The 26,661-nt window shown below is 39.9% G+C and overlaps 1 protein-coding gene across 1 annotated transcript in view; it reads left to right on the top strand.

The window, feature by feature from the left end:
- LOC121518614 (protocadherin-16-like) overlaps positions 1-26,661 on the top strand; it is a 134,937-nt gene that overhangs the window by 86,269 nt on the left and 22,007 nt on the right. The window contains exons 5-10 of the mRNA XM_041801048.1: positions 18,087-18,275; positions 21,821-22,052; positions 22,134-22,370; positions 22,952-24,010; positions 24,271-24,458; positions 26,545-26,641. Of these exons, the coding sequence (XP_041656982.1) occupies positions 18,087-18,275; positions 21,821-22,052; positions 22,134-22,370; positions 22,952-24,010; positions 24,271-24,458; positions 26,545-26,641 (2,002 nt within the window). The remainder of the gene's footprint in view (positions 1-18,086; positions 18,276-21,820; positions 22,053-22,133; positions 22,371-22,951; positions 24,011-24,270; positions 24,459-26,544; positions 26,642-26,661) is intronic.

The following is a 26,661-nucleotide window of genomic DNA, read 5'->3' as shown; positions in this document are numbered from 1 at the left end:
ATCCTTCCCCTACGGTTACACATGGAGATCTGTTGCTGTAGGTCAATAAGGATAAGCTTAGTTAGACTGCAAGCATGCGTGTTTGGCTCCTGAACCTTCAGCAGAATAAACTAAATCAATGGAATTCATTAAGATGTAATTGCTTTGACTGCAAGTCGATGACTCAGCAGTTTATGTGTCAGAAAGAGTGCATGCTGTGCAAGAGTGTAAGTGTGCATAAACAGTCAGCACACATCATGAGTAGCAGCTAGAGTTCATAACCTTCAGGGTCTTACATGGGCCGCAGGTAGTTTAACCTTCCCAACATTAAATTTGCTAAATGCGTTTAGCTTCATCTTGTGTTTGACCTCAATGCTTATTAGCATTAGCACAGACAGAAGAACACCTATACATTTCTGTCGGCTGTGAACCTAGCGGCTGACCCATCCCTGACTCCGGCGGTGGTTCAGGCGTGGGTCAATGAGAAGCTAATCCAGTTATCATAGCTGCCTGTTACTCCTAACTGCACAATCAACTTGGCTCTGTTGTCGGTCTGAGGTCCTATATTAGTAACTGTTAAACCTGTCTGCATGTTGTAGGATCCTTATCATGCACATGACTGTAGAAAATACTCAGGGTCAAGGAAGTGTACAGGAATGCACAGTACTGAGGCCTAAACAGACTCAGGTTCACATTAAGGCACATGACTGTAGTTCAGATGATATAGAGTTGGAGAAAGTCCCCTTTAGATGTCTGCATACTCTGTGTAGTAGCAACAAAACTGAGGCATTGACCATACACATGAATTTTCAAATTTACTGATTTCCAAAAAAAAAAAAAAACCCCAGAAAAAAATAGTAAAGAACATTCATATTTCTTGATTAATACGTCAAATTATAGTTATTTACTTGCATTCCTGAACAGAAAAATTTGTTTTAGTGGTTGAATGTTATGCTTGATTAATTTCTGACTTCTCAGAGAAGCCCAGTGAGCCGGCTCAAATTTGGGTGAATTCAGTATGAAATCCCTCATTCCTGTTCAAAATGGTAAAATGTGGAGAGCTCACTGAAAATGAAAGAGTCCACATTAAAGCACTTTATGATGCTGGATGGTCTCTGAGACAAATATGACACGTGGTCTAATAAATTTGTTCAGCACTGTACATTTGCTAATATTGATTTTTTTTTGTCCCAGATAGTAAATACAGCTACATTCACTCTTATTGGACACACCTACCACCAAAGTTGATGTTGAAGGCTCTTTAAATTTGACTAGTCTGCCAACTTAATGCTATATATACATATCTGAGCTGCACAGCTCTTTTTATTGACTTGTCAGCCTTTGATACTGTTGACTTTGTCATTTTAAAAGATAGACTCCACTCTATTGGTTTTTCAGATTAATTGTTGGTTTGACAATTAGTTATTAAACAGGTTGCGGTGCACAGGCTGAAGACTTTACTGCTATGTATCTGCAAATTTAAAATGACGCACCTCAGGGCTCAGTCTTGGAACCACTGTTATTTACATTTACATTAATGGTGGTGTTCATAATGCTTCTAATGCATTGTTTCCTGTATGTACTGATGATACAGTCATTTATTGCTGCGGTCTTACACACTCGCTCTTACTTTTACATTGTTCTAAAAATACATTTTTCAGCATTTTTGTGAATAAATGTAGAAAATGCATAGTTTGAGTTGTAGACTTTTACACCAAATTCCAGCCTATGCAACTTAAAAAAGAAATATAGGACATTTTTTAGGGAGCAAAAGTGAAAATTATTGAAATTCAACAAGGTGTTTCATTATTTTAGAATGATAGTAACATTTTTAGCATAGTTACATTGAAAAAAAATGATGTAAACACTAAGAACTTTTTTATGTTGAACTGCATTATTTTTGCCTAAAGTCTGTATAGATTTGTTCACATTTAATTCAAAATTTTTGTTTCAAATTGTGTTAAAATAGTGCAGACAACTGCCTGAAAAGAAAAAACAATTCTGGGGAAGCTGCCCTCCTAGACTTTCCTTTGTTTGGGCTTAGCCCCCAATATCTAGCACATCTTGCTCAGCCTCTGATCAGAACAGTAAATGCTAATGTTGATTTCTTTCTAGCATCAAATCAAGTCAAAGATAAAGAATCTAGTATCAACCCTACATACACTGTATCCTTAAGTAAGTTAGTTAATCCTATATATACGGTATATGTTTAAACTTTGACCTGGCTTAATTTGAGTCTAAGATTAGATTAGCTACTCACAGTATGAGTCTGTTTGACTTTATTCAGGGAAATCTCACTTGGCTTACCTTAATAAAAACTTTAACTGGGCTAAAAGGGAGTTCTGTTATCTTGAACAAAGACCCGTATGAAGTGAATCTAAGCCTTTTTGGCCTCATCTTGTACTATTTCAACTGGGCATCCTGTATTTTTTTTAAAGAAATCTTTAAAAAGTCATTTAAGTCATTAGGGGCTGATTAATTTGTTTGTGGCAAAAAAGAAAGCTAAAGTAAATCTACATTTAATACACAGAATGACCACCATCATTCACAGGCCTGTTTTTGGTTACTAATTTATCTCAACCTGGATTTTGCTCTTGAGTAAATGAGTGGTATATAAACTTAATATTCTTAATAAACATCAAATACTTGGATAAACAGACACTATCAACTTCAGGTTGTATTTAATTGTTTAAATGGTGCATAGAAACACAGAAACACTGTTGAAACGTCTTGTTTGGAGCTGCTGTGCCTCCCTGCTGTCAACAGCTATCAGAGTAACCCAACACTACGTGTAAGCCCAAAGCTCAGGGGGTGATCCTGCTATCTTTTACTGTTGTCACTTCCCTGAGGTTGAGGTCGCTAACTGCCTGACCTCAGGCTGAAAAAATCAAAAACGGAGGGGTGTGGAGAAACTGCAGACATGGACGAGGAATTTAGTTAAAGAAGGAAAAAACAGCCACAAAGAAGAAAGCTGAAATCATAAAAAAAGGGTTGTGTATATTAGTGATGCTCTGTACACACATAAACTTGTCTCCAGAGGGGAGGATGGAGAGGAGCAGCTGTAAGTTCAGCCGACCTTTGTCCTCTAGACCCACATTAATTTGATCACATGCGCACATACTCACTTTACACACTGAAAGACTCTTTAATGACCCTAATCTAAACTAATATTGTCAGACTGGTATTGGCTCGTTGTATAAAGGCTTAAATGTTGGTTGATTTTGTGTCTATGAAAGCCCAGCTTACTCACAGTAATAAACACACTCTGCCTTGTTGGCGTGAACCTCCCGCACTGCTGCGTATTGGTTTACATATCGAGAAATTAAATGACACTGAAACATAAATGTTTATGTGGATAAAATTAGGCTCCAAGTAGCCTGGAAGCCTGTTTGCATTAAAAAAAGCCCTCTGCTCCTCAGAGGGGGACTTGGTTTCATTAAGATTTACTTTATAAATCTGTGATTTAGTTTGAATTGGAAACATGTCAGCGTTGAATCCTTTAACTCAACTTTGGCTAGATTTATAGTATTCTTAGCCCCCCAGGCTCAGATAGTAATAGATAAATAACGTAATAAGTCTTTGAGTTAAAGGCTTCCATCTGGTGGCTTACGACAGCGCCCTCACCGGCGCACTGCAGCAGGAGGAAGACACACTAAAATGTTGTGGCAGTGACAAACGATTGTTGGAGTTTACCACTGTGTTTGGAAGAGCTCAGCCATTTTTATCTGTCATGTTGGAGCTCAAGGTGGTGAATGGTACAAGGCAGTTTGTGGTTTTCAGTGAGAAATATTTGGCTTCTCTGTTCAAACAAGACAAGAAAATATCAAAAACCAAGTCGTTTTTATATTTTACCACCCAGTTACACCATCAAAATAGAGCTGAAAAATACATTCTTTAAATAAATAAAACAAAATCATGCAGAATACTTAAAATAATCCACACCGATGACAAAAGTTAAACATAACAGTGCATTACATCGTTAGATTGAACTCAAAGCCAACTATGTAGTATAATCACACAATTATGTAGCATGAACAGAAATCAGCAGCCAGTATTTCTGTGTTGTGTTCATGCTGGCATCAGGTACATGGAGCTGCTGAATCATGGGCAGATGAAGTAACCTGTTGGACAAACTGACTGTTCTCTGTCAAACACAAGAGAAAATGCTGGCATAATGGCAATGTTCCACCAAAACAAGTCATGAAAAAACAAGAGGGCTCTGGCTGCAGACCTAAGCTCTGAGACGCCCCCCTCTTGCAGACCGTTACTGTAAGATGCCTGATCTGTCAGAACAGAAATATATGCTAAAACTTTAAAAAAGAAATCAGATTAGACTTTCAGTTAGTTTAGGATAAGGGTTGAAGTTAGGGTTTGGAGACCAGGAGTTAAAAGATTAAAACCTGACCTGCAAAACCTTATTACAAAATGTGTAATAAAGCAGACTAAACAGTCTGCTTCAAGGAAAAACGCCTGTCCTTTATAAAAACCACCAACAGAGCAAACATGGCTTAGATAGCTCTGTAAACTGCTTAAGCTATGTAGATAATGTAGCTACGCCGCTAATGCCACTAAAGCTAAAGCTAATGTGATGTACTAATGAAGCCACAAAGCTGATGTTAGCTGTATAAGCTATGTAGCTATGTTAGATACGTTTCTTGGTTAGCTGTAGCTATTTTTACTAAAGCTAAAGCTAAGGAGCTGTATTAATGAAGCCACAAAGCTTACTTTAGCTACATGAGCTACATAGCTATTTTATTTATGTAGCAACATTAGCTTTAGCTATGTTTGCTAAACTTTTGCTGCTAAAGCTTACTTAGCTTCCTTGACTTACATAGTAATGTAAACTAAGTAGCTAGCATAGCTGTGCTAGCTATTGCCAAAGCTTGCAAAGTTTGCCCACGAATATATTGCTAGAATGTGTCTATATATAATTTAACCCTCTACCTCTGACCTTTTCCTCTGTTTTAGTAAGGAAATGTTGCTTAGCCTGTAATGTTTGCAGTTTGGTTATCTCATAAATGCATGTTTATATGATGATACTCTGCTATGGAGCTAAAATAGCCAAAGCTAAAGCTCATAGATATCTATAATTGTGAAGCTATGATGCTAACATTGGCTACATTAACTATGTAGCTACACAAGCTAAGCGGCTTATGTAGCTATGTTAGCTACGTTTGCTATTGCCCACGCCGCTAAAGTTAACTTAGCTACATTGACTTACGTAGTAACATTAACAACATTAACAAACAAGGCCTCAGTGTTGTTATACTGCACAAAAGCACCAGTGGAATGTCTCTCGTCCAATCAGATAACCAGATCAAAACAAACTGTTAATTGAAATTTATGTAGAACATGTAAAAAGAAAGAAAAGTTGCACTTGCTACATACTTGGATATATGAATTCTTGTTCACATTGGCCTATGACCAAACCCCAATGAATTCTTCATACCTGAGACAGCCCAAATTCAGCACAATGTGACTGAAGACTGCCATTAATTAATAAGTATCCCCCAATTATTAAAGCAAACTGATGACATAATGATGGACGAGGCTGTGATGAAACTGCTCTCTGGCCTCGGGGATAACATTCAGGAAGCATGACTAAGTGGGTGGAGGGCTGTAGAGGCTTAGAAACTCTATTTTGGTTTAGTGGAGCGAAGCTGTTCAATCACCAGGGATAAACCCCCAACCTTTGTGTGTGCAGCGTGTTAAGAAGATATTGTGTCTATCTCTATTTGTGTGTCAACTTGAACCATGTTATTGAGAGGACATGAGTTTAATGTTGGCCTGTCAACGGAAAATTTTCTCCAAACATTTCAGTAATGTGATAAACGTATGTCTAATTTGTCTCCACCTGGCTTTAAACTGTTCCTGATGACAGAATCTTATAAAAATATTTTAGAGAAGTCCACTAAAAATTTCTCCTCTCCTTCTGCAGCTGTCTCCCTTATCGATCGTTCAAATCACGCCTATTGATTTTCTCTTCTGTGTGCCGTTTGCTCTAACATAAGGACTAATCAATACTCATAATTAGAACTGTTGGCTGTGTCTGCCCACATACAGGCACACATAAAGGATTTGGTTTCATGAGAAAATTTTCCAATTTGCAAGCCAACAAACTGAGACATGTTAACACAGAAGAAAATTGAGGTAATTCTTGTATTTTTCCCTTCCTCTCTCTTCCACCAAACAGACATGGTTTTAAAAAAGGACACAAATTAGAAACAATAACAGTCAAAAACATGTTAACCCTCAAACTCAAAGCACCCACTCCGAATTATACACCCTTTATGGTGGTCGTAGAGCCACACACTACTCATAGAGAAAACAAAATCCTGCGGTGTCCCAGTGTAGGATGAAAAAGCTTAGCAGATTCCACACTCTATCCATCTCTTTGTCATGTTTGTATTGGATAAACCACCAAAATGCACCAAATTTATATCCACACACGCACATGTCTGCTTCCATCTTTAGAGAAATGCCTCAGCAGAAACACAGACGCATCTTCCCTAAACACTCACGGCTGGTTTTAGCGAGTTCTGAAATTACCCCAAGTGGTGTCCCCGCTGCAACCACACTCGCTCACATTATTCATCCTCCTAAAGATCCTAAAAACCCAACAGCTCAGACAGTCTGAGACAGCAGACCCTGTCTGAGGTCCGCCTTTACGCTCTCTCTCTCTCTCTCTGCTTTAATTGCTGTTTTCTCTTCATCTCTGGAGCAAAATTACACCTGGAGCACAAAAGGCGATAATCACCGCAGGCCTCACTGTCAAAGCAAAGATAATAGCCTGTGGGAAAACATGTATTCCTCTTTTTTCAGTTTTTTGATATGTTGTTATTACATTAAGCAGATCTAGTGCATGTTTCAGGAACAATGTGGCAGCGTTGAGCCTCATTAAGCTCACAAATATGCGACTTTGATTACCGACCAAGGATCATTTACGAGGGCGCTATGTTAATTTCCCTAATCATGCTTAAACAGAACACTCTGTCTTTCAGCTGATGTTGAAAAGTCTTCATAATTGGGCTCCATATTACCTCAAACATATCTGATTACCAAAACAGTGAGCATAGCGTCATCTCCATGGGTGGTGAACATGCAAACTCACACCTCAACTTTGACCTCTGACCCTTGGCTTCTCATTAGCGTTCATTTTAGCATATAGTAACAATAGCATCTCTAGTAGTTTTCTTGTTTGCTGAACAGACAGGGAAGCAGGGTTTAAATGTCTATAATTATTTAAGGGTTAATTTTTGCCCTGATCACACCAGCTGTCTGTCACGGTTTAGGGCAGGGAGAAACCCACACAAACATACAGTAGAAAGGCACACGCTCAGTTGCACACCCGGGGTTAAGATCTGCCAAATTGCAGGGCTTTGTTCAAGATCGCATCACTAGCATCCAACTCCCTCTGCGTCTCTTATCACTCCTCAGAGTCCAGAAAGGTGATGTCATCGCTCACTGAGCTCCTCTACCCCTCTGTCCACCTCTGGAACCATGCATTCATATGTAATTATCTACATTTAAGTATGACATTAAGATGTTTTTGTGGTATCTTAATGAATAATGTGTTAAACTTTTAAACACGTTTTTAAAGATTTTACTTGCATGTCAGCAGAGAGCTTCCGTAGAATAGGAACAAAAAATCCCTCACCTAAATGTGAGATGGTTCAACCATGGAACAAATTGTAAATATACCTAAACAAGGGCTCCTGTGTCCTCTAACATGAGATGCATCCTGAAGATGAACTTCTTAACACACACCACATGTCAGTATGTTTAACTCTGCAGGCTAAAGCTGCAACTCTATGGAAGCTACAAATATGCATTGCTGTGTTTGCTTTGTGTACAAGCATGTACATTTGTGGTTCTGGAGACACAGAAAAAGGCACGCAGACTTTTCAGCGGCCTTCACCCCTTATTATGTTCATTAATATTATTAGCGTTCTTTCTTCCAAATATAGAAGTCAATCTCCTCCCGCTCCTTCTCCTTCACCTCCCTCCCCTCCTCTTCCCTTCACTGGTTTGATGTTCCTAATCATTTCCAGCCGTGAACTCCACATGAAAGACGATGAGCACTTGCTGTAATAGGGTGCTGAAAGAGCGAGTTAAAGGAGAGGAGAGAAAAGAGGGGAGACTCTAGAAAAAAAAGACAGAAAGGGGGAGGTCAAGGGAGGAATGGAGATTGAAGTAGAAACGAGATGAAGCCCGGGTCCTCTTCGCTCTCATTTCAAGGTCTCATGTTATCATTAGCCCTGCCTTTTGTTCCTCTGCCAAACTATTTCCCTATCCTCCTCCTCCACCTTCCCCTCCTTTCTTTTACTTCTCCACCATATATCTTAATTGTACCCACAGTGCCTCGACTCATCGGCAATACAGAGGTAGAAACTGATTTGGAGATCTGAGAATGTCTAATGTGAGGAATGCAGCTCACTGGAGAGTCAAAGGAATGTGTAAGTGGGAAAGCAGCGAGAAATTAAATGAATGTTGTAGCTCTTTGTGACACTCCAACAGGGTTACGTCCCTGTAAAATCAGAGTCCTATTTCAGTAAATAATTTCAAGTCATTTGCGATTACTCAACAATGATGCATTCCATTCACAAGCTCCAGGTCAATTTTATGCACTCACTGCTGCAACTTTAATAAAAAGTTCAGGTTTATTGGAGCTTGATTTGACTCAAAAATATCTATTTAGATTTACAGTTTGAAAACTGTGTGATTCAGGTAAATTTCAGAGGCCTTGGAAGATAGTTAAATCCATGAAAATGAGTTGGATATGTTCTGTCATTGATACTGATACCAATACTCATAATGATATCATTACATATGCAGTAATGCCGCTGATATCAGTACTGAAATGGTACTGATGCTGATGCTGCTACCTTCAGTGAAATCACTACCACTGTAGTTACCGATGCCCAAACTGACATTAATACTGACACCAATGCCAATAAAGCTACAACACCATACTGATCCTAAAGTTGAGACTGATGCCAGTGCCAATGTCAGTACTGATATAATACAGTACTAATACCATGACCATACCAGTACCAGTGCTAAGAGGTACTGATACTGATGTTAATACCAAAACCAGTGTTGATACTGAAGCATTACAAATACCACAAGTGTATGAAATCAAGCACCTAGCCATGCAGTCTCAGTTTGCAAACATCTGTCATACAAAATGGGTCACTCTGTAGAGCTCACTGACTTCAAGTATGGTACTGTGATGGATGTCACCTTTTCAATAAGACAGTTTGTGAAATTTCACCCCTGCTGGATATTCAAGTCAACCATAAGTGATATTATAAGGAAGTGAAAGCATTTGGGAACAACAGCAATGCCAGAGTTATATAAAGAACACCAACACTAGACTGTGGAGCAGTGGAAATGTGTTCTTTGGAGGGATGAATGATGCTTTTCTGTTTGGCAGTCAAATGGGTGAGTCTGTGGTTGGCAGATGCTGTTACCTGCCTCACTGAATTGTACCAACTGTGAAGTTTGGTGGAGGAGAGATAATGGTATGGAGCTGTTTTCAAGGTTTGGACTAGGCCTCTCAGCTCCATTGAAGGGCAGTCTTAATGCTTCGGCATGCCAAGACATTTTGGGCAATGCCATGCTTCCAACTTTGTGACAACAGTTTGGGGAAGGCTCTTTTCTATTCCAACATGACTGTGCCTTAGTACACAAAGCAAGCCAGGCCTTCTTGCCAAACATCACTGCCTGACCTCATAAATGCGCTACAGCATGAATGGACACCAAGTCCTAAACCCCCTCCCTCCAAAATCTTGTGGAAAGCCCTCCAAGGAGAGCGGAAACTGCAAAAAGGGGGACCAAGTCCATATGTATTTGAATACAATACAGTCAATAGTCTCTGTTACAATACAACAGTCTCTGTTTGGGTACGAGTTGAGGGGTGCTTGGTATCAGCTAACTCAAGTTAGGGCTATCAGTAAGTAAAAATGGTGTCAGAACATCTGTAGTGGTAATCAAACAACCAAAATAAAGTCCTAGAGTTTATTCATGAGCCCATGGTCAACAGATGCAATGGCTGAAAAATCATACATTTAAGGATAGTATTCGTATTGTTATGCACCATTCTTCACATCTGTTTGACCTTGAGGAAAAGGACTGCTTCATAAACGCCTGGCACCAGTCAAGGGAAGCCTAGATTAGGTATATCTCCCTCTGTGTTTAAAAGGTTTCACTAAGGAAGCCTAAAAAATCTCTCCATCTCTCTTTCCCTCTCTTTCATGAGAAGCTATAAAAGCCCAGGGCCGCAGCAGAGCTGCAGCTGCGTCCGAGAAGCTTGCTCAGAAGACTCCTTCTGACACTAACTGATGTTTTACAGAGACAAACTGCAGAGAACAGCAGGATCTACCTGGACCAGTGCCCACATCTGGACGTAGAGGAGAGAGTGAGGAGAGCAGATAATGCACAGAGACAACGGAAGAAAGCTATGAGTAGAATGGAAGAGATGTAAAGAAGAAAAGGCAAAGTAACATGAATTTTGTTACTTTTCAGATATAGATGCTTCCAATTGAACTTAAGCACTTCCAAGAATTAAACAGTCCTGACAGATGGCTTAGGTGAGAATCAAGTTGCAGATGGAGGAAGGGAGTGGGAGCACAGGATTTGGAGATGATAAACAGAAAAGTAGAGACAGAAGAGAGAGAGATGGTTTGAGAAGAAGGTGAGGCGAATGAATGATGAGATCTGGATCTTTATCCAATGCTCCAGTGAATGATCACTCCCCTACCCAGGGAAGAATGACTCTCTGTGGAGAAAAAAACTCCAGGCCTCAGTCTTGGCCGAATCGGATCCTCGGCACGCTCTGTCTGACTGTTTTTCACATAGTCCTTGCCCTGCTGACGACGGCTGAGGCTGTGTTTTGACAGATATATTGAAGCTGGACGGCGAACTAAACGATAGGTAAATCTAAATTCTGGATGAAAATCTTGAACTGAGAGCATGCTGGATGGGATTCATGTTTCATGTTGTACAAGTTCAGCTGGTTGGCAGATGCTTAAAGTGCAGCAGTGTTTTTATATGTGTGTTTGTGATTTGATGATTTTACCACTGATAAATCCTCTGAAGGCCGGCGCCCAATTGAAAGAAAACTACACAGCTGGTATGTCAGATAATGTGCTGCAGAAGTGACTATTAACTATAAAAGATTGCATTTCTGCTCATTTATCATAAGAAAAGCAGAGCAGAAATGTTTAACTGATGTTTGTGGCTTAAAATATATAGATAAAGGTTTGTATACCTTTATTTGATAACACCAACATTGTGAAGGTCCTATTGTAGTGCAAGAAACCATTATTTTTTCCTGTAAATGAATTGCAATTTTGGCATCTTATAGGTATAATTACAACTATTCAAAAATTAATCAAACAGCATCAAATATATCCTAGCTAAAACATTGATGAGTAGCAACTTTCAAAGAAAGGAGTGAAGTCAAGCTCACTCTGGGTTTTTTGTTCCCAGCTCTAAGTTCACACTGATAATACAGCTTTTCCTTTGGCTTGTTTGTGTGTCACTCTGTGGCTTGAACATATTTCATACAATTTTTTTAAAGTGAACCCTCCCTCAAAGCCATAGCCCTGCCACCATGTATAGACCAATCCTACGGCTGATTTGTGGGCGCCGCCATCTTGAGCGGCCACCATTACTGCGGTGGAACTGCGGTGTCCACTACCATCTGCGAGCTGTGACAGCAGCAGAGATGTTTGTAATAAAAACCTTTCAGACAATACTGCAACAATACTGTGCAGAACCTAAAGACATGTTCTGGCCTAAAATTTGAGACTAAAGTGAGGCGTAGATGTGGCAAATAAGCCACCTTAGGCAACATCGGACAGGAAGGAAGATTGACACAACCCTGTTCATGCTCTGGATATCCTTGCATATTACCAGGGGCATGTGAAAAAAATCTGTTTCAAAAAAATCAAAATCAACACCTTTGGGGTGAAGCAAGAGGTGGATGTGGCAAGGTAGTACGGCCTAGGGTACTGTCCTGGCAGGTAGTAGGGTTGTCACAAGCCCCTGATTGTGCTGTGAATGTCCCAAGGACATGAAAGCTGCCGGCAGTCTCAGAGTAAAAAAGTCTGGATAAAAGAGATGCCGTTAAACTTGACCTTTGCTGTCGAGCTTGACTATCCTCTTTACAGCCCAGGGTTGTGGCACATCAGGCCCCATGATGAATCTTTAGTGCCTCACAAGCCTAAAACTGATGCACATGACTGTATGTCTGTTTTTCTTTTCCTATAAAGCATAATAATATTGTTATTATCAAAAACTTTGATATGATCCATTATAAAAATCAAATGATATTGATACCTGTTCAATACCATGGCAACAAAAGCAGATGTCCTAAGCACCCAATATAGGTACGTTTTTGTTTTTAATTATTAATGATAGCAGGACTCCTAAGCACTGTATAAATTGTATAAACTCATTTGCAACATTTATATTAAGGTTATTAAAATTTTCAATACCCTTGAATAGATTATCTTGTCGGTAAGCATGTTGCTGTATGTGGTTCTTCCCACATTCAAGATTGCACTCACCAATGGCCAGTTGAAGACAGAAGAAACTTTATTTTTACACATGATCAACTATAGCAATAAATGATATCATGTATCTTTTGAAAATATATCTTAAGAACTTTATATATTGCCATTCCTACTTCAGAGAGGTGAAATATTACATTTCATATGGGTCTTCTGGGAGATGAATCACAACCTGCTTGGACAGATTTGTTTCTGCTCTTGGATGGGGCTCATCATATTGGAGTAAATACAGCTTTTGAATTTATGTGACTTTGATCTTGAATGTCTTCTTAGTTTTTTGACTCAAGTCTGATGTCATTGATTCTTCCCTGCTCATCAACCAGATCTATTCTCCAAATACTGCTGCAATCCTGACCTCAGGAACTCCCACAGACAGAACATCATGGATGTTTTTTGCACTTTAAGCCCATCAGCTACAAATTGCATGTACTAAACATTACTGCAGACCATTTTCTAAAGTGAACCACGCTCCAGGCATTTACCACCTTCCAGGCAGCCATTAGTTGTCTGTGCCAAAAAATAACTGAAAGTCTACATTAAAAACAACATTATGGTCTCTTGATATAATCATAACTATAGAATGTTGAAGGGTTTTTCAAGGCTGCATCTCCATTTTTAAAACACTGTATGATTCACGATAGCTCTTTAGAAGTAACACCATAAAATGAATAAGTTGAGGCCATTTTTAAAAACCTGGAAACCAGACTTTTGACCTCTAAGTTAAAAAACAGGCTTTCTAGCAACAAGACCACCCTGCCTACAACAGCACACGTTTGAAGACATGTTAATATGGATGTTCCATACAGTGTTACAATATCACTGAGACAGGCTTATGTGAGTGTATACTTAAGCACAGGAGAGATTTAGATGTTGAAAGGTGTGTGCTCCCATCTCTGTATGTGTTGCTATGTAGTTGTGTGTTTATCACAGCAGGACGCCTCCGGAGAGTACGATGAAGAATGGTTGTAGAGAGCAGAGCCAGGCTGACCGGCTGGTTGGCTGGTTATGGATACGAGAACGAGCACTCTGGTGTGGGAGGAAGCCATCTCTGGCAAACACCCTCGTCTGGCCTAAAAGATCTCTTGATTTAAGAAGACATGTTGAGGATGTGTGTTTCCTAGATTATCTTATTGGCTTACAACACTATGCTACTTTTTCAGCCGGTATTAGTGCTGCATTCTGAAAGGAGTTTTGATATTGAATTAAGTTGTCAGTTTAATCCCAACCTTTTGACCTGAATGGATGATGGATTGTAAATAACTCCATTTAAAGTTTGATCTCTAGAAAGCAGATAGCCTCCTACATATGAAATATCTAAGGTTTCTTTTCTCCTCTGCAACTGCCTTAAAATTACAGTCTATCATCTTAATTTCTGCTTGATGAAAGGGGCTCTTATATAAGACTACCTACCAATTAAAAAACTAGTGTCGGAAAAGAATATGGAAAAATAAATAAAATATACAATGTTTTGGGGTTTTTTTTCAGCAGAAATGTTGGTTCTGCTCTGATATTTTCATGTTCACGTGCATGGTTTATTAGGGTTTGTTAATTCCAATTCCAAAATATTTTATTAACAGTAGAATATAAATATGTTGTAACTGAGAAGATTTACTGTTTCATGAAAAATATAAGCTCATTTTGTATTTGGTGGCAGCAACACATCTAAAAAAAAGTAGGGACATGGCAACAAAAGGCTGGAAAAGTAAGTGGTACAATTGAAGAACAGCTGGAGGAACATTTTGCAGCTAATTGTCTTAATTGGCAACAGGCTGATGACATGACTGGGCATGAAAGGAGCATTTTAGAGAGGCAGAGTCTCTAAAAAGTAAAGATGGGCAGAGGTTCACCAATCTGTAAAAAACTGCAGCTTAAAATTGTTGAGCAATTTCAGAAAAATGTGCCTCAAAGTAAAATTTCAAAGACTTTGAATATCCCATCTACAGTACATAACATCATCAAAAGATTCAGAGGACCTGGAGGAATCTCCATGTGCAAGGGTCAAGGCCAAATGCTGATAGTGGCACTGCATTAACAGGCATGATCCTGTGCTAGAAATCACTGCCTGGGCTCAGGAACACTTCCAGAGATCAACCCAGTTCACTGTGTCATCCAAAACTGTAAGTTAAAGCTGTATCAGACATAGAAGAAGCCAAATGTAAACAGGATCCAGAAATACTACTGTCGTCTCCGGGCCAAAGCTTGTTTAAAATGGACTAAGGAAAAATGGAAAACTATTCTGTGGTCAGATGAATTGGAATTTGAAATTTTTTAAAGAAACTATGGACCTTGTATTCTGTAAACTGCAGAGGAGAGGGATCATCCAGCTTGTTTTCAGTTCAAAAGCCTGCATCTCTGATAGTAAGGGGTTTATTTGGCGCTTATGGTGTGGGCAGCTTATACATCTGGAAAGACACTATCAATGCTGAAATGCATATACAGAGCAACATATGCTTGCATCCAGAAAATGTTCCTTTCAGGGGAGTCTTTCATATTTTAACAGCATACCGCATCCGTCACAACAGCATGGCTTCACATTAGAAGAGTTCAGGTGCTGAACTGGCCTGCCTACAGTCCAGACCTTTTACCAATAGAATACACTGAAACGGAAAATCCAGCAAAGAGGACCCAGGACTGTTGAGCAGCTAGAATCCAACATCAGACAAGCATGTGACAACACTCCTCTTTCAAAACTCCCAACAACTGGTCCCCTCATTTCCCATTAGTTTACAGACTGCTGTAAAAGAAGAGGGAGTGCTCCACATTGGTAGACATGACCCTGTCCCTACTTTTTTGAAATTTGTTGCTGCTCAAATTCTAAATGACCTAATATTTTCCATGAAATAGTAAAATGTCAACATCTGATATGTTGTTTACTTTCTGCTGCGAATGGGGTTAATTGGTTTATGGTTTAGTCAAACCAGCCACATCCAAATTATGCCCCATTATCCTAAATTCTTAGCCTCAGAATAATCAACATGGATGAGTCATGAAAAAAAATATCCCAAAGAATTTTTGACTTATAATGAAATGAGCTACAGAGACTAAAACCATGTTTGTACCAAGTTATGTGCATGTTTTTTTCTGAAGTAAAAATGAACATTTCAATATGGGCTCTCATGGGGATGCTTTGATTTTGGAGGCATACTCTAGTGGACACTTTGGGAACTACAGTTTTTATATACCTCTACATTGTCTTCATTTTTCACCAGCAGGTGTTGGCACTCAGTTTAAATTAGTTTGATCTAGAATAACTGGCACTTAAATTGAATGACTTCCTTTACCATTACTTTAACAAATGAACTTTATTTATTATTTTGAGTTTTTTTTAAACCTGAGTCTTGCTGGCATCAGGAAGTCAAAAAACTCCTAAAATCAGTTCAGTGTCAGACCATGTTTCTGAGGGATGTACTTCATGTAAGTTGGTGCTGTGCTGTCAGATGGATTGACAGGAGGGAAATGTTCCGATGACAGATTTGATCCTTTCAGGCTCCTGTCTCTACAGTAGGACTGAGGAGGGTTTCTCATACTACATTCTTCAAACTTTGGTGTTTGACAGTACTGTCATGTACTCCAGCCCAGGAGAGTCGTCTTTCTATTTCTACTTTTTGTCTCTCAGCATTTTTAGTACATTTTTCTTAGCCATTTCATATTTGGAACCATATATCTGCTTCTCTCTACAAGGTATGATAGAGAGAGAATAAACACTGCATCTTTTATTTTATAGCTCTCAAACCTAACACTTCTGCTTTATCCCCCCTTTCCCTCATCTCTGAATGTGATCGACTGAGTTTTGGGGGTAAAGATGGAGGTGATGATGAAGTCACCCTATAACCAGGTGGGCGGTCATGGGTGTTTAAGCCCCTTTAATTAGATTTAGTGAAAAGAATGGGGTCATTATATATATTAGTGTCTGTGTGAGCTTGTACACGTTCCTCCAGTTCTCATCACCACAGGTGGCTAATCCATCACAGACTGACAGAAAGATACGAGCCACAGCCAGACATGAGCCCAGATCCCAAAGATAGTGCTAGTCTCAACACTGTACTCTCTAGGAAATCCCACCAATGATCTCAAATCCCCAGCTGTAAACACGGACTAAAGGGGGACGTAGAGTGTGACCCGTCCAAAACCACAACTGTCTGGCCGTTTAAATGCTAAGACTACAAACCCTGAAGCAGTTATTCCAATAAAGCATGTTTTAATATCCTATAGGGGCAACAGTTTGAGTCAAGGTGGTGTTATGTCTCTCTACAGCTTGTACGTAGGTGTGATGGTGAAGTTGTGATGATGTGACAGTGGAAAGGTCAATGGTGGGGCTCTTGTGTGCTGGTTTAGTTCAAGCAGAAGTTCAGTGCCAGTATTTAAAAATTGAAACCATGATCAGAAATTGATTTCTTGTCAAGAATTTTTACACACAGAATTTGATTTTGGTGCCAGATTAGGAAAAACAGAAGTCAAATAGAACTTAAAGTTCTTACTCTGACAGTGCCTATAAAAAATATTCACCCTTTTGTAGAAAAGGCCATCAGAGTTTCCAGGAAATCAACCACGTCGAAGTCTTCCTGTTCTCTTTTTTAACATAGTGATGGAGAGGGGGTGATGTCATGAAGCCCCCTGGGTCTTGGCTCGCCTTCAAGGCTTCCAGATCTGAGAGTGGCTGCCTCTTTTAATGAGCACCATAAACACTACCAAACAATGTAGTGTCTCAGTGTTAAACTTCAGTCAGAGAAACAACCCCCGCAGCACTGAGGACATTTCCCTCTTGTGTTTAGTGAGGAAACCTTTGTTGTATTATGGGAGGGATTTCATGTATTTCATTGCAGCATACAATGCATATTTGTGTCTGTGCTGACAGAGTGATGTTAACTAGACAGGACAAATGAGGTTGAAGGCTGGGTCAAGACCTCTGTCTGCTGTGTATGTAGTTTAAAGCTTATAAAAGAAACAGGGATGGTTTAGGTCGCTCTATATGTTCTCTGAATGCCTTAGGAAAACCAGATCATAGCACTTGACCTTTCAATGTTCATTAATAAGCATCTGATAGCCCCCTAATCCTTCCAACAACCTCTGTTGAAAATCTCCTCTCTTTTAGTAAAGGTTACCTGTCATTTCCATCCCTCTGTATCCATGGTTACACCACACCACCTGTCCCTTTGCCAGTGTTTCAAACACACCACAGGGGAGATCTTTCCATTTTTTACATGCTGTGTAAGTGTGATCCATAAAAGTGAATAGCTCTCCCAGATGCTAGGTTTTTATAGTACTCTGGAAATCATAACAAGTAGTGCTATGGTGTGTGATATTTGGACAGATGCGAGCCTGTGAGGTGACTATATTATGGGACATTAATGTAATAACAGAACGGCCTTTTGCTTATATATAATAAGTATGACAGATGTTCATTTACTGTCACATGTTAGGATCCTGCAGGGTTTGTTGATGAATGCTTTCTGAAGTCCTCGAGTCTCATGGGCTGTTGGGTACAGTCGAACCATCCATTGTCTTACCGCATATTTCTTTTTCCCTCAGGTGTCAGCTGCAGACCAGGACCGTGGATCTTTTGGTGCTATAACCTACACTCTAGGCTCTGGATCTGGAAGTATGGCGCCATCCCAGTTCGCCATAGACAAGGAGACTGGACAGCTCTGCACCAGCACAGCTCTGGATCGGGATCAAGGATTGGACAAGTTTGATCTGACTGTCACCGCAACGGATGGTGTAAGGACATTTTTTGTTACTAATAACTCCAGAAAATACCAATAAGCACACTGCAAAAAACACACATCTTAGTAAGTATATTTGTTTAATTTTTGTCAAAAATATCTTATCTTTACTGTGAGCCACAAGCTCTTGATAAGCTGAAAAAGTGTGCCCTGCATTTCTACAAATAAAGAAAATATCTGACAAATATTCCTTACTGGAATGAATGAGATTAACTAGATGCTTAGGATAATAAATCTGATTTTGAGACACTCAATTCAATTCAGTTTGCCCCAGTGGCGGTTAGTTTTAATCACTGTATTAATGCTCATTAGTAATACAGGCCTTTTATATCTTTAAATAAGAGTTTTATCTGGACCTTTCAGTAAAATATGACTGATATGAGTGTAATGAGATATTTTTTATTAGAAATTAGACAAATTCTTTACTTAGATGTGAGTTTTTATAAAGTAGCTGCAATCTGCCAAACGCTTTCACTTTGTCCCTATAAATCCATCAAAAATGGAAAGTGCTGGACTGTTAAATAATATTTTTTTATGCTTTTAAGAAGTTAGACAAAACATTTTCAGTTGTGCAAACTGTACTTTTTTGGTGTAAGTTTAAAGATACTAGCTAGCAGTCTATCTGATAAAAATGGCAAATTACTTAGTAGCCTATGCAATTTAATCACGAGTTTTTCAGTTAAAAGGTTTGCTCTGTGTGAAATATAGTATTTCAAGCAAGTGATCGACCCATTATTGGAATCTATATCCCATATATGGCCGTTATTTTCTATCAGATTATAATTTAATTGACCATCAATACTACCACTCTGACTGCTTTCTCTCTTTACTGTCTCACCTAATGTCCCACCCAGAACTCTCTGATTGGCAAGACATCACTAGCCAACAATTCTGAAGCCTGGCCGTGCCAGTGTACGCATTTTATTACTTCTTGTTTTCGTGCCACCTGGTTTGCCCAGTCTCTAGTGGTGATAGAGCTTGTGATCCCTGCTGTAGTTCGATTGCTGTATGACTTGACATATGCAAATGATCTTCTATGGCTCTTTAGCTTTGGCTCATAAGCTCATATGCTTTAAAGGGGGAGGGTGTCTAAATAATGTATAGTAATATATCAGTAATTCAGTCACTTATTTTTTGTTGACATATTTATGTCCTTTCACATGTTGTAAATCTAACATTTTCTTAAACTCAAGAATGGCTCAGTTTTACTGTAAATACATATCAGTTGCAAATATTGGTCATTAGTCCTAAAAACTACCAATAATTGGGTTTGATATTGCCCCTAAAAACCCATGCTGCCCCAGTTTAAACAATCCAATATGGTTCTCTAACCTTTCAGCAAATTATCCGTAAACTGTCTTCTTATTTAATAAGAAATCTTATTGGGAATGGGATTTGTTAATCTGTGTATCGTTAGCCTCATAGCACAATTACCTCAGTCAATTTTAAGGTTTTCAGAACAAAAGGAAAAAACATATCTTGGCAAACACATTTTTTATTTATGCTATAGCAATAAGTTCTACCAGATGGGTGAACAAGTTTCCTAAAAAAGAAAAGACACAACAAGGACTACATAACAAATAAAAGTGACTTAATAGATAGTAATTCATAGATCACTTAGGCATTTAGTGATTATGGACTGTAACAAGCACTCTGATTGGCTGAGAATATTGGCACCACTGGGTTATAGGGTGGTATGTTATTAATCGCATTGTTGATCAGTTAGGGCCAAAACTTTGGCATTTAAGTAGAAACTATTTACAGTCTGCATTTTATGTAAAAAAAAAAGTGCATTGCCACTGCCCTCTATTGGTTGAAACCTGGCTACTGCAATTCAATTTTTCTATTGGCTGAACTGAAGGCAGGTAACACATGTGGTGCCAGCTTTCATCACCACACAGCTTAAGAGTGACAATGCACTTTTGTGGCAGCTGTGGATTTTAAAACGACCATTAACTTCAGTGGTAGCAGCTGACAGACGGAAGAGCAGGCTCCACCTATCAGAAATGTCACTGTGACACCAGGATTGTGGGTAGTGTAGTTTTTTCTCTGAGAAAGGAATAAGCCTTGCTTTTCTTCAAAATTGTGTCTTCTAAATGAGCATTTACTTTTAGAAGTAAAAGTCTACTTTGGATGGTTAGGATATTTTGGCTGACCATTAGTTTGGCAAAAGCTACATAGTAATGTAATTATGTAATGTAACAGTTTTGCCCTTTTTCCCTTAATTTTTGTCCAGCCAGATTTCCTGCTGCAAGCTGGCAGCTAGCAATAGCTTCTTATTTAACTAATTACATCCAAACAAGAAAATGAAGTTTTCCCCCATAAAGCATCTAACTTTTAGCAACTTTTATTCAGCCAAAGACCAATAAATTGAAAGTGAAATAGACTTCTTTAAAAGATCATAAAGTCACAGTAGGCTAAGTGCTGGCTCTACATTCTGCTGCTCCATGACCAAACACATTCCCTGCAGAGGGTGTAATGCTCCCTCTGATCAAAGCTTCAAGCTGAGGGCAAATCAAAGATGTGTACAGCTGCTCTGAAATAAATCTCAAAGAGACACTTTGGACATGTTTGAAGAAGACAGTGTCCTGTCTCTCAGAATTTGTCTTCTTAAAATCAAGAGGAACCGCAGCAGCATGGCAAAGCAATCAGAGCAACACAGAGGGGGGAAATGAGGCTATGAAGTAAGAAAACAGATCATTGAAACAGTCAGTTTATATAACCACATACTCAAGGATAACATGTAAGTTAAACATGCTTTACATACTCATGTTTACACTCTTTGTTGCAGTGTCTTTTAGGCAGACTTTTTGCACACTTAAATGATCAGTTAATCACATTAAGTGCGTTTAAATAGGCATTAATGGTGCAATAAATCATTTATTCTAGTGAGTGTACTCTGCAAAGGAATACAGTTGAGTTATTGTGTTGTAGTAATAGGGTGCAAGCATTATCTTTAATCACCTGAGTTCAGGTAAAAATAGAATTCACATCTTTAATTTACCAACTAAACCACCATGATGCTTCTCCTGGCCCACCACCAGTGCCCCCCCTTAATCCAGCTGCTGTCTCTCTTTTCCTGCTATCTCAACATCCCTGTTTTTAATGGCCTCGTAAAACTCAGCCCGCAGATACGGTTTAATGAGGGCAAACTCTTCTCCTTTCTGACAAATGCATACAACGCTTGATTGGCTCCATATTTCAGGGAATCTTCAGCACAGAACTCATCTTTGTGTGTCCCTGTACAGCTGCATCCTCTTTACAGTGTGACATAAATCTATTGTCACAGCTTTATAACATGAAAGTCCTGGACTGTCGCTTTTCACAAAGAGATGGGAAGAAAACTGAGTTTTGTTTGAGGGGATCTGTTGTGTAGGAAAAGAGGAAGGATGAGGGTTGAGCTGAAATAGCTTTTCTTTGAATTAAGCCTTGCTTTGTCTACATGTATCAGATTTGTTTGATTGATTGTCTGCTTATTTGGCCTTTTGTCCTTCGCTACTATTTACTTGATGCAACAATCTTTGTTTTTCTTCTCTATAGGGTGGTTTGAGCTCAGTAGCCCATGTTCAAGTCAGTGTGGTGGACATCAATGACAACCGGCCTGCTTTCTACCCAGTCCTCTACAGAGTTAGTCTTAGTACCCATAGTGCCCCAGGAACCTCTGTCGTCAAAGTAATGGCTAAAGACCCAGATGCCGGGGAAAACGGGAGGGTCACCTACCGCACCGTACCTGGAGGGGGCTCTGCTTTCTTCACTCTCAATAAGGACACAGGTAGGACTTTGTGTTGTATGTCTTCGTTTTTAAATTTATTTAAAACAAAGGTTAGAGAGTAATTTGTTTCCTCCTTTCCAGGTGTTATTTCTCTCTCACGCTCACTCCACGGTAAAGCCAACACAGTCATCTCCATGGTGATATCAGCCGAGGATGGTGGAGGCTTAACCGCACCAGTCAATGCCCGGGTCAACATCAGCGTGGTTGGAGGCTCTGTGGCGTCTCCGGTGTTTGAGCAGGCACAGTATTTCTTCACTGTATCTGAGGATGTTCTGAGAGGGACGGCGTTGGGAGTCGTACGTGCTTCTACAAAGACAGGTAAGGCCTCGATTCTTTTTTTTTTTGATGTCCTTTTAGACTATGGTTGCTCTGTTTTCCAAATGTGCTCCACATGATTTGCCAAGGGGAACCTGTTTTATGTGGCTTACCTGGTTTCATCTTATTCATAAGTGCCAGCACAAAAATGCACTAATAGGCAACACAGTGTATGACGTCTAACTTCTCACTCCAGACAAATAGCAACAAAAGCATTAAAAAATATCATTCATCACACAGCATGGGCTTTAGCAGGGATTATTTTCACCCTGGCCAGACAGTATTACTGACTGAGGTGAAAATTTGTTTGAGTCTAAGCGGGAGCATAAATGATTTTTCTCAGTGGTGAGGTGAACAAAGGAACCATTGTTTAATGGTGCAAAGCTCTCAGTGGTGGATTCTTTCAGCAAATTGAATAAGAAAAGCTCTTCACTTACACTTCTGTGATACATAAACACACTACATCCATGTAAACAGAAAGTGAGTATGGATCCTCCAAATGATTTTTATTTATTATTTTATTATATACTTGCACCTTTTTCATGAGCTCAATATTATTCTGTTCTTTTGTGACCTTCATGCAGGTGGTTCTAAGGATATTTTCTACTCCATCTCCTCCGGGGACCCAGATGGTTACTTCACAGTGGACAGTGCCTCTGGTACCATTCGCACTGCCCTCCCATTGGACCATGAAACCTGCTCCAGTCTTGATCTGGAAATCCAAGCACGCTCTGGCTCTCCTCCGGCGTATGGAACCAGTCGGGTACGAATAACTATCTCGGACATCAACGACAATGCTCCAACTTTCCTCCCTTCGTCCTCAGAGTCCCTCCTTCTACCTGAGATCACCAAAATGGGGACGGTTATCTACACCATCCAGGCCACTGACAAGGACTCAGGTCATAATGGTCAGCTTAGCTTCGACCTCGTCTCTGCTGGAGCTGCAGGCAGCATTGGACAGAGGACATTTGGGGTCGACCGAGGAAGTGGGGAGGTGCGTCTGATTGGTAGTCTGTCATACGAAAGTGTGCCACGCTATGACCTTCAGGTGGTCGCCAAGGATGGTGGAGCCCCTCAGCTTAGCTCCACCTTCACCCTTGTGATCCACATTCAGGCTCAGGATGCACAAGGGCCAAACTTTGACACTCTGATTTATCGCGTGGAGCTCCGGGAAAACACACCGCTGAACACACGTTTCCTTCAGGTTCGGGCTCTAAACAGAGAGGCTTCTGGGAATGGCGGGAGCTCCTCCTCGTCTTCTGCCACCTCTATTTCTTATCGCCTCAGGCCAGACGGTGATGCTGCAGGTTTTGGCATCATGCCTGATAGTGGTTGGCTGTTTGTTCGTAGCTCTTTGGACAGAGAGGTCAAAGACATGTACCTACTGACAGTCCTGGCCACTTCAGGCCCAGGAGGGATGGGGAGAACTGGCAGTGCAACAGTCAGAGTGACGGTAACCGATGAGAATGACAATTCACCCAGGCTGAGTCAGGAGAGGGTATTCCTGGCTGTCAGGGAGAATCTGCTGGCGGGGACGGGCTTTGGCAGGGTGTCTGCGACGGACAGGGATGCTGGAATGAACTCTCGACTGACCTACAGGCTGCTGCACGCTGACAGACACTTTCAGATCAACTCTCAGACAGGTAAAGATTAACACCATGATCTGCCTTGTATTCATTTAAAAAACAATGGCTTACATTGCAATAACATCACTCATTTTGTTGTTTTAAGTAGTATACACTAGAAGAAATATAGTTGCTTCATAAACAGCACTAATACCAGCATAATTTCCCTTTAGGAATTTATGATTTGCAGTTTGTCAGTTCAAATTAACATGCTAATGACTCCCTAACTACTGCAAGTATTACAAGCTAAGGCCTTTCCTCCTTCTCTTTTTCCTAAGGTGAGATCAGCACCCGCCTCGCTCTAGACAGAGAGCAGCAGTCCAGTTATCAGCTGGTTGTTGTCATACAGGACGGTGGGACGCCTCCTCGCAGCGCCACTGGCACAGCTCACATCACTGTGCTGGACGAAAACGACCACACCCCCAGTTTCACTCATGCCAGGCCAGACAGGGAGCTCCTGCTGCAGGTGAGAATGAAGGGAGGATGAATAGATCACGTGAGAGAGTGAGAGTCGCAAAACAACAAAGAATTTCAAAAGGTCTAGGGTTCTTTCCCAGTTCACTTATGGTGCACTCTAAGATTTCTGCTATGAATGATAGAAAATAAGAGTTTTTAAGGGTGTTTCCACACCTCTAGTTTAGCTGATCTGGTCCTAATAGTGGACCAGATTGTTCCATTGTCTCATTATTACGTCAGCTCTCATTCATGTTCTCACAGTGACTTTCACAAGCACACCAAAATGTTTTATTTGCAAGGAAAATGCCTTGCAATTTCCTTAAACAACCAGTTGGTTCGTGCAAGAGTAAAGTAATATGCATGCTCCACAGCAGAGTATGTGTCCAGCCATCAGAGAGAATACGTTTATTAATTGATCTTAAATTGCATTTTTCTTCAAAATTAAATAAATAAATTCACCATTCATAGCCTATCTGGAAGTAAAGCCCAGGTAAAGTCTGTGTTGAAAAGGTGGATGTTCATTACCTCCAGAATATTTCGTAAATGTCAGCAGCCTGACGAGAGCAAAGAAAAAACCCAATTGTTTCTGTATCTCCTGCAGGTCTCCCACATGTTCATCTGGCTATGGTAGCTAGTGAAAAGGATAATTTGTAAGTCTTGAAGTTGGATTGTATGAGGTACTTGATGATAGTAGTACCATTAGTCTCCAGTGATTTTATTGCGCGTTGCCCCTTCATACAGGGGAAGCGAGGCTCTAGCGAGCCAGATGGGTACAGTTTATCTGCGTAATTCTGCCAGTTTAAGTTAAAAATGGGCCAAAAAACAATGATGGCTAAGTTGTACACAATATTGAAAATGTTTGATGCACTTCAGTTTTCACACAGAAAGTCCCTGTGTTTGGCACTATTTTGCAATGCAAGGTTTGGCTACTGGCTTCATGCTCTTCCACCTCAGCTAATCTGAACAGCTGTTTGTGTCTGTGGGCTTCGTCAGAGGCAGCAACACAAAACTAAGCTCAAACTGTTATTTCAGCTCAGTTTTCCACTTCAGCAGCTGGCACAATGTTTTCATATAAACATATGGTGCCACCCGTAGCTTGTCAAATTATCAGCCATTAGAAGAATCATGCATTAATAACAATTTTCCATTCAGCTCTTTCAGTCAGGGTCAGTTTCTCCAATTAATCTTCAGAAAGTTGAAGGAGGTTGATAAAATACAGGCGTTCAAGACAGGGAACTCTGGATGGGGAGTGATGCAGGCTGCAGGCATCTATGAGCCGCTATCCTCGATCAGAAATGTCCTGAAGAAGTGTTGTGAAGTCCCACTTGTGACAAGGGTGGCTCTAGTGGGCTAACACCTATGGTACCAGGTTATTTGGTATCTCTCCTGCTAACCTGTCTCCACCAAAGTATCTCTCCTTTCTCTCTCCACTGAGTCTTCATATGAATTAATTCCTCTGTGTATTCCAGTTTCCTCTTGTATCCATAGTAAAGGGCACGTCATCGTCACTTAAGTCAGAATTGCTCATTTTACTTTCAGGAAATCAAAAAAACAAATTACAGGAAGCTCAATGCTTCCTGTAATTTGTTTGAGTGGATGTTGATTAATGTTGTCTGAATAAAAGGAGACTGAGAGCAGACTTGCCAAGCTATCCCAGTCCAGTTGTTTGGTTATCACACTGAAATTACTTTGCACTTTTAAAGTTGTAAAACAGGGTTATTTGATGTGTAGACATCAATTCATATGCTTGCCAGTGCTAAAGGGAAAATTGCACTACCTACTGCACTTTTCAATTAATGATTCATTAGCACTTTCTTTTATAATTTGCCTTTTAAATATGACACTATATTTTTACTTCTACATGCCCAGGTTTTCAACTGTCTTGCATCTTGTTTTATTAAGAAAATGTGTGGGTTTTTAAGTATGCCTTATTTATGGAACTTAATCAATGAAAGAATGAGCAGTTTCCCTTTAAACAACAACACTTTTAGAGAACTAAATAAAAGAGAAACGCCAAAATAATAGATCATTCATTAAAACGGCATTGTGCTATAAATATTGTCTTGAAAATTAACATAAATCACGTTTTATCGTAGGTGATGGAGGGTCTCCCATCTGGGACCGTCGTAGGTACAGTAACAGCTAAAGACCCAGATGAGGGAGAGAATGGGACTGTATACTACTCTTTATCAGGTGAGTGTTATTAATCCATT

Source organism: Cheilinus undulatus, linkage group 12 (genome assembly GCF_018320785.1).
Source record: "Cheilinus undulatus linkage group 12, ASM1832078v1, whole genome shotgun sequence".
Lineage (NCBI taxonomy): Eukaryota > Metazoa > Chordata > Actinopteri > Labriformes > Labridae > Cheilinus > Cheilinus undulatus.
This window is presented reverse-complemented; position numbering and strand designations above follow the sequence as displayed.